This window comes from Coffea eugenioides, chromosome 8 (assembly GCF_003713205.1).
Source record: "Coffea eugenioides isolate CCC68of chromosome 8, Ceug_1.0, whole genome shotgun sequence".
Taxonomy (NCBI): Eukaryota; Viridiplantae; Streptophyta; class Magnoliopsida; order Gentianales; family Rubiaceae; genus Coffea; species Coffea eugenioides.
Genome location: NC_040042.1, coordinates 4,791,632 through 4,804,857, shown reverse-complemented (window position 1 = coordinate 4,804,857; position 13,226 = coordinate 4,791,632). Strand labels below are relative to the sequence as shown.

Genomic DNA, 13,226 nt, shown 5'->3' with positions numbered 1-13,226 from the left:
AAGGGGAAAAAAAAAAAAACACTCCACAGTCCTTGCCACTGGTTCAAGTTACTAACTACTACTAAAAAAGCAACCATATACCAACAGAAGTGCCTCCCCATTTACACACACATCACACAGCTGTTTCTTGTTCATTTGTTTCCTCCAAAACCATGCACAGGCAGTCACTGGGGTCACCAGCAGCAAAGCTCCATGCCAATGGAGTAGTCATCGTCAAAGATACTTCCTCCTCCTCCTCGCCTTCTTCCTCATCACCGGAACAGCAACAGAAGAAGAAGAAGAAGCTAGGAGTACTAATCTCCAATGATGATGAAGATGAAAAGCAGAACAAGAAACCCCACCACAAGACGACACCGTCTGGACACCCTGAAAAGCTCGTTCATCTCATTCCCCTCCTCACTCTCCTCTGTATCTTCATCCTCTACCTCAACTCCCATGACCCTTCACAAAATGGTACCCCAAAAACATCCCAATTTTTTCCACTTGTTATATTTTCTTATTTTTTTTGTTCATTTGTTATGTTATATGATATTATCTCGGCTTTTTATTTAGTATATATTATTTTTTTTTGGGTTTCAGATTTAACTCAGTTCAATGAGCTCAAGACTTTGTCCAATCCTCTAGGTACAATGCACATTGATTTTCATGTGCTTTTCTTTCACTCTTTTTTTCTTGTTTATTTCAATATATTTTTCCATTTTGTTTTATATATTTCTTTCTTTCTTTTTCTCAGATTCAACAAATATTGAGCAAATTCATGGAGCATTGGAGATTGGAAAGAGCGAAGCTTTGGGGATTGGAAGCATGAGGAATCTGCAGGGAGTGGATAGAGAAGGAGGGAATTCAAAAAATCGGCTAAACAGAAAAATCGGCGATTTTTAGGGCGAGTTAATCTCCCCGGTTTTTATTCGTTACTTTGGAGATATCTGTCTGTCTATCTATCGTCACTGGGCTTTAATCGTCGGTGGGTTCGAGTTGACTCGGTCAGTAGAGCTGAGCTGAGTTGGGAACTTGATTAGAAGATGACTCATGAGTGATATATTACGTCTGCCAATTCTTTCTACCACGCGTGTGCCAGCACGTGAACTATTTTTTTTGTTGTTTTGCTGACAAATCTTAGCGCGTGCTGCTTTCTCACTGTAAAAAAAAATAAAAGAATAAAAAAGAGATTTGAAAATTACTGCTGTATATTTTGATTGATTGCTGACTTCTCCGCATTTCATTTGGAGAAAGTAAATCCCACAAATAAGTTTCTACTTCTATCGTAATTTCTACCTGTATTACAAAAAATTTATGCATATGATGGTAAAAATTAAAATGTTTTGGGGCCTACTTATCCATATTAAAACAATTTTTTGTGTGAAAAAGTTACGTTTCTTTTCTTTTTCTTTTTGTGTAAGCCTTTTTTTTTTTTTTTCCTATCATGTGCTTAATGGTTTAGTTAGCAAAGACTATGTAGCATGCTCACACTTACTATCTAGTTTTGTTTACCTTCGAGAGCTTGTTATATTTAATCTTATTTGCAGAAATCTAGCACATAAGATTTTAATTGACTAGGGGCATTCTTTGGATAAACCTTGAATAATTTGGAGAAGGGTTTTTTTTTTAACGAGTATCAAATGGACAGTCGATAGTATACCTAAATCATATTTAACCAACCATCTAAATGCATATTAATAATTATTTTCCATTGTTGCATTTATATACTCATTCTGTCTCATTTTAATAGTTTTAAATTTTTTTCACACAATTTAAGAAAAAGTAATCAACTTTGTTGGAAAAATAAATTTAGATTGTTATTTTCCTAAAATACTCTTATATTAAATAAAGTTGATTTTTTATATATCAATATGTTTTGAAAAATCTAAATATATTAAATGCGGTAGGTTATATTCAATATTAACAATCTATATTAAATAAGATAGTTTATAATAAGAGTAAATCTTTCCTACACTGACGGTGTATACACTATCATCGTTAGATTCATGACATATGTGCAAAAGTTGAATTTCAAATTCAAATTTTGCATAGTTGTCAATCATCCAACGTTGATAGTGTATACACTGTCAGTGTAGGAAAGATTAATCCTTATAAATAATAACAACTTATATTAAATAAGAGTATTTTAGAGAAATTAAGAGACAACAACATTCTTCAATTGAAAAGTGGACTACAATTTGGGACAGACGAAAAAAAGAAAATAGGACTATCAAAATGAGACGGAGGAAGTAGTACTTTTTCTATTTAATTTTACTTTTTTAAAATATCAACACCTAAATTCTGTCTTAACCCGAGTGATTAATGAACGCTCGTTAGATGGGCTCTTTGCTCTTTGGAGAAAAAATTATTAATAATGCTAGACAACCTAGAAAAAGGTGGGTGTACGGTGTACCTTAGAATTTCAGGTGTGAATGGGTTAAAAATTAGATTCTCAACTTATTTTGTTGGAACCAAAAAAGAAGGTAAAAATTCCAAATGTTTTGGCTTGGGTGCGGTGAAGGCTTGCGGTTTGTAGTTAATGAGGGGAAATTGGGGGTGCCAGTTTTGCCAGTGGCCAGTCCAGGAGATGGAAAACAGCTGGAAAGTTAAGTGACCGTTACTACTGCCCCTCGTGTTCCGCTTCCCAAGTGCCAGCTCGAAACTGACTGTATTATCTCCCAAAAAAAGATATTTTTTTTTATTGTGCACTTGTAGGGTCTTATTTGGATTGCTTTTTTTTTTTTTTTTTTGGTAATGTAGAGTAAATATTTTTTTACATATTTTCTTCATCATCTTTTTGCATCACATTCTAAGAAGCACCGGCTATAATTATCTTTTTCTCCAAATGATAGATCTTAACTTGTTTGAATTACTATTTTCTGAAATTTTTATTTAAAAAAATTGTACTGTAACAATTTGATATATGTGTATTAAAAAATAATTATATCATGAAAAATATAAAAAATTTTCTAGAGAAAAAGATGGCAATCCAAACATTAATATGTTTTGCATTTTTTTTTCGATTGAAAAGTTATAATGTACTCCCTCCGTCCCACGATTATCTGTCCCAAATTGTAGTCCACTTTCCATTAGAATATAGTTGTATTTTAAAAAATACCATTAAGTAGTTTTACTATAAACCTACCTCATCAGAGTTAATTCTGTATACCACTAGCAATCTACCAACAAAGTTAACGTCTTAAATCTATATCATACAGTACGATTAAAACCATAGTGTATACACTATCACCACCGTTCTATAACAGATTAATCCTAAAAAATATTAGTACAATCTGCTACGAAAAGTGGTGCTTTAAGACTTTCTCGTCGTGTCGAGGAGCGGCCCCATTATACCTCCCTCTCGGCCTCACCGAACATAGCCAGAATTATTCATCCTTCTTCCGTGACGTGGAGCCTGATTCCCTGCAACTCTTATATTTTAGTAGTATCATCCGTCTTTATAGTCCTAATTTCTTTTTTTTTTGGAATCAATTTACACAGAGTACAACTTTATGAATTGGAGGTAATAATAAAGTCTCATTAAATGGAATAGTAACAACAATTTACATTGAAAAGAAAAATTAAAATACAACTATCTTCAATTGAAAGTTCTACAATGTATCTATTATCATAATTACAAGTTAGACGAATTCTTGTATTTATGGACAAGTAAAAATCGTACTAAAAGAGTCCAAAACATGGATTAGCTGACTAATTGCAAGTCATTAGTCATATTTTTTTTTAAGGGTTGGTTGGGTAGTTTGCCAAACGATAAATAATTGAGATTAATTAGTATCTTTCAAAATTTGACCATACTTGTACAGTTCGATTTTGTGCCTAAGACAATTTGATCATTGTATCATCACATTACTATATGTCAGCAATCAGCATTGTATTAAACTACATATACATATTGTACTGACTTTCTTTTTGTGTATTGCATTTCTGAGTTTAAAAAAAAAGGGATACATAAACTGGGAATCTTGACTAGAGGATTGTTCCTGTAAATTTACATAGATTGAAGGAATTGTAGTGATCAAAAAGAGAGGTAAAAGGGAAGGGCCCCCTCATTGATGTAACGCCCCACCATCCATGATCCACCTGTGTTTGGTGCCTTTGAAATGCTACATGGGTCCAAAAGTTGCATTAAGGGCATTGGCCCACTATATAGAGGCACTAATTTACCCAAGAGGCAAGATTAAAATGTACATGCCCCTTGGGATTTATTCGAATCGTCTCGGAGCAGTTTAATTAGGTCTTGAAATCGTGTGTTCAAACTATCGCTCTACCGCTTGTGTATCTTTGTAGGGCGAGATACACAGGCGCAGAGAGATTAGTCTGACAAAGTTGCGATATTTCCTATGTTGAAAAAAAAAAAATTTATGATATTGCCCCTAAATTTATAGAAAAATTTTTTGTAAGAAACAAGTGTTAAAACTTTTTTTTTTTTTCATTTTTGGCATGAAAAAATTTTAGGCAAAGAAGAGGCTTACTTCATTTTAAGATCGAGGTATATTATCGGCCCACAAATTATGTTTCTTACGGATGGCCTATCATCGATGACATATGGTAAGTTATAATCAGACTCAAACTCGAGGACTTCCATGATAGGGTTAAATCATCACCACCAGGGGCTGCTGAGCCTCCACGCGTAGGCAAATGTTGAACTTTTTGAGACTACTAAAAATGCTTCCAAACAATTGATTGGGTAACCTGTCACATAGAAATGACTTGTAATCTTGTGCTTGAAAAGAAGACTTGGGAAAATTCTTCACAATGATTGATAAAGTTTGGAAAGTAGTATTAGTATCAAAAAAAATTTTTTTAAAAAAATTGAGTATGATGTAATTCTACTAATAATTGAAGTATGATGTATCCAACTGCAATCTTATCCAGTGCCTTAATCTCACATCATAGCATGCTAATAATACAAAAGAAAAGATCAAAGACTCATTGGGTGGCACATCAAAACTTGTAACGTGTCCTGAAGGCCACTCAAAATCCTCCAACAAAGCAAATATATGAAACAAGATTGTTGAGAAAAAAAAAAGAAGAAGAAAAGAAAGAAAGAATTGCATCCCCTATCAAGAACTAAGAGGAGGGGTCCAACCCAAGATTGAGGTTTAGTTTGGTCTCTAGTGAATTTTGGTCATTTGCCAAAAAGCAAGAGAGCTGAGAGCACAAAACTGAAATGTTGTTCTCATGAATGACTGAAAAGCTCTGGAGTTGTTCCTCTTGGTGATGTTCACTGGCCTAGTTTTGTACTAGCATATCTTTCTAGTACAAATTTTTGAGGTGTTAAATATAGTCAGCATGACATAAAAGTAGTGGTAGTTTAAAAACTTTTTACAGTTCAAAGCAATCATTGGAGAGTAGTTTAACTCCTGCTTTCTAACTGGGCAAGTATCCTATGAAAGAAAGAAAGAAGGATAGAGAGAATTTCGCTGACAGTTTTAGGGAAAAATTACCACCATTTCAGTCCCCTATCAATTTGTGTGGTTTTGATAAAAACTGATTTAGCATATCATTCTTTCGATCTTGATTAATTTGTTCCCTAAGTTCTAAAAAACACTACTGATTTAGTCTCTTAATTCTCAGCTATGATAAATTGTATGTATTATAAATTGAGCAGAGCATGTTTTGCAATAGTTCCAAGCGTTTCAGTAAATGCTCTTCCTAAAATCTTGAGAAGAAGTAATTTTATTTTGGTTGAGTTCAAGATATTTGCCGGAATTACTTGTTTAGTGAGTTGGATTGTAGTTTTCTGCAGAAAAATTTTTTTACGTTTTACGTAAACACATTTTTCAATCACCTTTTTATTTCATCTACGTCAAATCGTTACAGACTACAGTACAATTTTTTTTTAACAAAAACTCTTGAAAATAGCAGGATATTCTCCAATAAAACTCTTGAATTGAATTTCAATCCAAAACTTTGATTGATATTCTCCAAAAAAAAAAAAAAAACCTTTGCTTGATAATCACTTGATGGTATATATGATGATTGAATAGCCTCCCATTCCTTCTTCTTTTTCTTTTGGTTGTCACAAGTTATTAGCACAATTCCACTTTGATTGCTCAAATTAGACAAGAATCATGCATTTTCATTTGCCATTGCTTGCTGTCTTGCCAATGTTCATAGTTATACGTTTTTCTTCTGGTATTCATGTAAGCAATTATCAACTGCATTACTTTTTGTCTGCAATTCTGGTCATGTTGTAAATTGGGACCAATGGTTATGGAAACGTGACTCGTCTGTCTGAGCCCAAAGTGGTTAAACATTTTTACAAGTATATAATGGAGTTAGCAATCTAACACAAATTTTGTCATACAAGTTGGTGCCAAAATAATCATTTTAGCCACCAATTTCACCAATACTATCCTTCATATTCATCTACCCCCCATCCCCCAAAATTTAGAGGAAAAGGAGGGGAGGAGAGGGGGGGAGGGGATGGGAAAACCTTTGCTATCAGCATAAATTTCCAATCCAAGAAAAGCCCCTCATAGAAGTGGACCAGTAGCAATCCTGTGGAGGGCTTATCTATACACAAAACTCCTCCATCACATGATACAAATCCAGGCTGTCCATGTGGAACAATTCTTGTAGTGAAAGGATAGTCCCATAAATGATGACACTGAAATATCCCAAAAATTGGACTTTTTTTTTTTTCTTTTTGAAGCAATAAAAGTTGCACACTTTAAACCTTGGAGGCTGCATCTACTGGGGGTTCCTATCTCATAATTTGGAAATTGGAATTGCTCATGAGCTTTCAAGAACTCTCTCCATTCACAAGAGCTAATAATCCTCATTCCATTCGTCTCATTAGCAACTTGTTAAAATGGTAAAGAATTATTGTCAAACACAACTGGAAATGGGACAAGGGGCACGGACGGTTGCAGGTGCAACCATCCCCAACGGTTTTGGCCATTTTTAATAGCGCGTAACTTTGGTTACACACGGCGTAACTTTGTTTGCACAACGTATAACTTTAGTACAAAATTTTACGGACCCCACACACAGTGTGAAAATCGATGCACAACTTGTTATCTGAACCGCACAAAATTTTTTGGCCAAATCACGGCCATTAACTGCTCAGGGATGGTCATCAGTCCCTGCCCCATTTCCCTGGAAATGCGATATTTGTGAAGCTCCTGTCGGGATCCAGGAAAAGTTATTCTGACATTAATCACAAGAAAAAAAAAAAGTCCTGCATCCTGGAACCACTAATTTTCAATGAAAAATCATTGTGATCAACAATTAAATTTTTTTTTTTAATTACTAGTGGTCTGGAGTCGTGACCTAACCTGCCCAAACTAACCCAAACTTTTTATTGTCCAAAAAGAACTTACTACCTGCAGAATTAACATTTCTTTGAGAAAAGAAGACCGCCAAGTCAATAGACAAAGAAGCCTAGGCAATGCAAGAACTCAGTTTCTGTAATTAAGGAATTCATGAACATATTGACCATTGGACAATGGTGTGCCTGTTCTTGGAAACTCTTTATCAAGAATCCGACAAGAAGAAAACAGTGTTTCATCTTCGAGGCATGTGACTTGTCGAGAAAATATTGAGCAGAAGGGATTACATTTAGAAAAGGAGGCATTCAGCCCCCCGCGATAAAGTTAAAAAGGAAACAAGGACATCAGAGCACAAATTCCCCCTCTCTTCAATACTGCTGGGAAGAATATGATGCAAAGTTGAAACAGATTTCTAATCTGAGCCAATCAATCCGGTGCAACAATCAATTGGACCAAACTGAATAAAGACCAATTAACCACATACGAGTTCATATTCATGTCACGAATTTTCTCAAGGCAACAACTAAGAAGCGGAATGCATCATACATCCCAAAGGCATATAATGTACACGTTCTACATTCATCATATTATATGACTTAGTGAATAGAGAACCAAGACTGCAAAACTCAGACATTTTACAAACGGGTCCACTGAAGCAGCAAATCAGAGGATCAAACCCTGTGCAGGTGGGGGCTTAGAAGGCTGATGCTCGCTTGATTCAGAGGCTTTAGGAGACTCGGATAAGTGAACTTGAGCAAAGTCATCTACCATTTTCCTTCGCTGTTCTTCTTCAGCCATTCCCACTTTCTCTTTTGTCTTTTGGCCTACTTCCCCTGCTGCCTTAGCAACTCTGCTAAAAGCACCACTTGCCCATGAAACTCCTTGAAAAACGTATCGGTTCTTCATTATGGCAGAACCAGCATTGCTAACAGTTTGCTCAGCTGCAGCAAAAGCTGATTTTGCCTTCTCTGAAACCTGGAGTTTCTGATCCACTTCCCGAACTTTGTCATTCACAATTGAAGTACCGATGCCTATCTTCTCAGTCAGCCCAATTTTCTTGTCAAAGTTAGTAACTTTGGCACTTGCAGTGGAAGTCAGCTGGTGCTTCTCATCAAAGGTCTTGGCTTTGTTGACAGCATCTTTACCTAACACAAAGCCCTTTGCCAGCATGCCGCTAACCACATCCTCTGCTTTCCTAAAAGCAGATTCTGCACCACCCGCAGTTTTCCTTTCCGTCTGCAGTAATTAAGCAATTATTAAGCAAGAAATATTGGACTCAGTTTCTTTAAAAAAAACAAAAAACTAATTAATGTTATCCTCACAATGGGTGGTGCACAAGCGGCAGGAGGAAGCTGATAATCTGGCTCTGGAGTTATGGTGACAGACATATCGACTATTGTTGCACCCTGAAATCAAAATTAAACAGTTTGATACAATTGCTACTCAGCAGCATGATGTTAATTCAAGTTGAGTTCTATGAAGCACTCTGCAGCATCAGAGTTACAAATAGCTTAACATGCTTCCTACAGATAAAGACGGCAAAGAGGAAAGAAAAGAATTTTCCAAAAACCAGATTCCAGTATAAGCTTATTCAAACAATGATCAAACGCTAATCATGGAAGAGGAAAACAAATATGCTAAGAGCGGGGAACAGTTTACTTTAGATATAAATCTGTAAATACATGAATTCCCAATTACAGCATACTAATTGATCTATATTGAACAAGCAAAGTCTAAGCATTAATGACAGCAACCCCAGACAAAATGACTAGATTTACAGCAAAGGGAGAAAAATTTGATCGATGGACAAACATATGGCATAGTTCCACAGGAAAGAGAAACAAGAATACTCAAAAGTTGTACACAAAATTGAGTTCTTTCATGAACTTTAAATATGTAATAATCCACAATCTGCATCTCTAGCTCACGAACATTCCAATCCAAGGTGATAGTCAATTTGTGCTTTCCCACAAAAAGCTCTCTTAACGAATTCAATATCTTATTTAGTTAAGGCAATAAACAACAGGATAGGCCAAAGAAGCAGAGGAGCCCTAATGTAATAGTTCAGGTTATTGCTACTAACATATATCTGGAGAGGCATAGCCAATCATGGTACAGATTTAGAAGAATTCACTAGCGCTACCATTACATCCAATATTCCAAAAGATAACACCAAAACATTCCACATATACTCCATCTCTTTTCATTCACGTCCATGCTTCTTGATTTGTTGAAATTCAACTGCCTTGTCTAGTTTTTACTGTTTTTATAGTGATACGATTTTAGAGGACTTGAACATCTATGGAAGGGAATGCCCTACTTTTAGTGCAATTTTAGCTTTATTCTTCTACAAGTACCAACCTGCTTCAGCACAATCTTGTTCCCACGCACCATATTCAATTTAAGTTGTTAACTCAGATCATTAAGGTTCTTATACTAGACAAGTATAGTGAAGGATAAGAGGGTTAGGATCATGAAAGAAAGAAGACTTGAAGTAGTTGAAGGAATATTTCAAATTCCTCAAATCACTGAACCAGTGGGGCAATGCATTGGACCTGTTCTGCAAAAGCTACAATACACCTTTTTAAACCACCCGGAAAGATCTCACAAATTTGTTTAATAATCCTATACCTAGGTACTGATAAATAATCATACTCTAGTAATGAATACCCATTGAGAGAACAATAGACAGGAAGTTATATGGTTGCATCCTAATTTTTCTGAATTTTAGACGGACTGGGATTGATCACTCATTATCCCAAGGGATTCTCACTACGGTAAAAGCACGTCACCATCCTGACAGTGTCCTTCTAGAAGTTTCTAATCTTCATGTGCAGGATTTAATTCGCACTTTTCAAGTCTCATAATTTGAGTCCCTTAGCCAAATTCTAATTCAGGAAAAAAATCATCAAAAATGGTTTCTCTATTACTAACTTTCAGAATAGATCACTTTTTTTTTTTTTTTGCCTAGACCAAACACACCAAAAAAAGAACAACAAAAGTTTTCACCTTTTGACATTGATTGTACCCTAAGGATAGTAACAGAGGCCAAGACAACCTAAGTCTAAGATGGTTCACACCCTAATGTCCTCAATTAGAGCAATTAATTCAACACACTTGCACATTGTTGACAAGCAGAAAAAGTGCTCGGAGTAAACAATGACATGAATAAAATAGCCCAAAAAAAGTGTAGCAAAATGAAAAGAGACAATGAGAAGAAAAATCACCGAAAGAAGAACAGCAGTTTCAGCTCCCTGTAAGTCTTTGAAAGTAACATATGCAATTTGAGACCTCTCGGTATCACTAAATGATCATAGGAAGATACTGGTGTCAATACGCAGAAAGCTTAGCAATGTAATGCTAAAGCAAAAGTAAGTTTGATCTAACCTCCGCATCTCAACATATTCAATATCACCAGAAAAAGAAAAGAACTCCTTGAGGTCCCGCTCAGATGCTCCCAAGGAGACATTGCTGACTTTAACAGTTCTTATCTGCACAGATAATCAGGTTATCATGATATCATTCAGTAGCTAAAACATGCTACTGAGAAGATAATATCACTGAGAAGATATCACTGAGAAGATAATCATAATATCACTGAGAAGATAAACAAGCTAAACAAGAATAGGATATCTGTGATTATAGAACCATGCATATGACAGCTCCTTCTTCACTCAAGTGAACAAAGATTTCCTTAACTATTCTTACAATAAAGAACAGTCGTCCTTAAAATTTACTTACATAGTTATGTTAAGTAATCATTACGGTTATCATTTGATAATGTTCAATAAACATATTTATGGAAGTTCTTTGGATGGCATGGGATGTGTAACATTACCAAATATCAGTTGCTTGGAAAGGGAGATATGTTGTTGTCATTAAATGTTCTGTTTGATCCCCATAGCAGAAAAAAACATGGCAATACATGCATTAAAATTTTCTAATTTAATTCAATTGACAAGATATCCCAATCATTTGAGGTATCTCAATTAAGGCCTTTAGGAATCTATCTATCAAAATGAAGGATAAAAAAGCACTCAAATTAGTTCTGAAGCATCAATATAGCCTCTACTACATGTCCAAGCAATCACTCCATTTCCAGCACTTCATACCATGTCTTCCAAAGTTCTATCCAGTTCTAATTATGCGTAATGAAGTGTTCCACTTTCTAAGTTCACAATTTTCCACCATAGCATTTTCTGGAAGTTGTTGTGTTGATCTGATGGTCTTCTAATTGTAAATTAGAATAAAGCCATGCTTCAAAGCATTACCATAGACAAGTTTCATAAGCAGGCACAGAGCCACATGTTCTTGCAGAGGTGCTAATGCCACACTTTGAGTTTACAAAAACCCATTAGTGTGCGTGAAATTTTAGATGCTTTTTGGTTAAACTTTCTGAATCACAACCCATGAATTTATAAATATAGCGAATTAGTTCCAACTGAAAGGGAAATTGTAAAGTCAATTTTCAGATTACAGAAGAATTTCCTCATAGAAAACAGCAAAAATTTGGAAGCAGACAAGTCATTTGTAGCTTTTTCATAGTAAGCTCAAAAGAATACTTTCTTCATCCATAGTACTGTCTTCTGCAAGCATATACGTGCTACTGCTCCTTTTAATTGAACACCTTACGAATATAAAATGACCAGAAGTACAAACATCAACCAAACGACTAAGTATAAATTAATAAACCGAAACAACAATATAAGTTACATAATCCAGTTTATTGCAAATAGTTTGACTCCAGAGACAATTTCTCCAATCTCGCCACAAAGGCACCACCAAAATCATGCATTGCATATCAAATACAGCTACATGAGAAAGTACATCCATCAAACGTTTCTAACGGATCTATGTACGTATATGCATATTGTAGATACACATAAATAATGTACCTTATTTTTGTGAGAAACGCAGGACAGCGCATAAATTTGGTAATATCATTGTACTTAAACAGTAGTATTAAATCCGAAGTAACAAGAGCAAGATTCAAGCAATCAAGCTTAATCAGCTGGACCAGAAGTACGAACATTAATTAAACGATCAAGTACAAATTAATAAACCGAAGCAAAAACCGATTCTACGTGAAAACACACAGCATATGCTCATACGAGGATGAATTTAAAATCTTTCACAAGTAGCCACTGCCGCATTAAAAATCACAAGTCCAATAATCCAACTTAACAACTCAGAAATCAAAACCATAGCTCAGCAAAACCCTAAATTAAACTAGCGAATCAAATAAGCAAACTAACAATTCAGCAACGTCAAACGAACTACGCGCAATTACGAGAGTATAATTATACGTACACATCAACGTAGAAAGCGAAATGAAAATACTCACCGACATCGCAATCTGCTGAGAGAGATCAGACATGCTATGAATTCGAGAATTGAATAATTTTTTTCCTTTTCTGCTTCTTTTTTTTTCCCCGAATTTGGGGGTAAGATTTTAGTTGGAGGGGGATTTATATGAGATGAGAGAAAGAGGGATTTTAGTAGAGGTTGGGAGAGCCGGCGACGAGGCGGTAACGGCGTTGACGTGGACGCCAAGATTTTTTAAATTTTATTTAATACTTTTTTTTTATATATATTAAAGGCCGACACGTTTCTGGGGTGGGGACGTGGGGTCAACTGATCACGTTTTCTCGTTGTTGGTCTCGATGAGATCCCGTCATTTACTTCCATGATTTCTCCCTTTTTCTCTTCCTTTATATGGAAGAATTTTTAGGCATATGGCTCTCAAATTTGCAAATTATCCTAATTGTAGCCCCTCATATTTGAATAACCATTTTTGAGCCCCAAATCCATAGGATGTTTGGTAATATTTTCTATTTTTCTACCACTTTCTTGCTTGAAAAACTGCAATGACTCCTCCTTAAAAAGAATTATTGAAGTTTTTGTTGTCTATAGACATACATTTTTTTCCATTTTTTTTCAAAACTCTGA

The 13,226-nt window shown here is 35.3% G+C and overlaps 2 protein-coding genes across 2 annotated transcripts; one reads left to right on the top strand and one right to left on the bottom strand.

Annotated features, from left to right (window-relative positions):
- On the top strand, positions 1–1,178 carry LOC113779831. The gene is made up of 3 exons (XM_027325568.1): positions 1–453; positions 580–624; positions 734–1,178. Exons 1-3 carry the CDS (start codon positions 153–155, stop codon positions 880–882), a joined length of 495 nt encoding a protein of 164 aa, XP_027181369.1. The 5' UTR covers positions 1–152; the 3' UTR covers positions 883–1,178.
- A 6,446-nt stretch (positions 1,179–7,624) lies between these two features.
- LOC113779587 (binding partner of ACD11 1-like) lies at positions 7,625–12,810 on the bottom strand. Its single transcript, XM_027325219.1, has 5 exons — positions 12,622–12,810; positions 10,665–10,768; positions 10,505–10,580; positions 8,600–8,683; positions 7,625–8,513 (listed from the first exon to the last, which is right to left on the bottom strand). The coding sequence occupies exons 1-5, from the start codon at positions 12,652–12,654 to the stop codon at positions 7,941–7,943; spliced, it is 870 nt and encodes a 289-aa protein (XP_027181020.1). The 5' UTR covers positions 12,655–12,810; the 3' UTR covers positions 7,625–7,940.
- Positions 12,811–13,226: the final 416 nt, after the last annotated feature.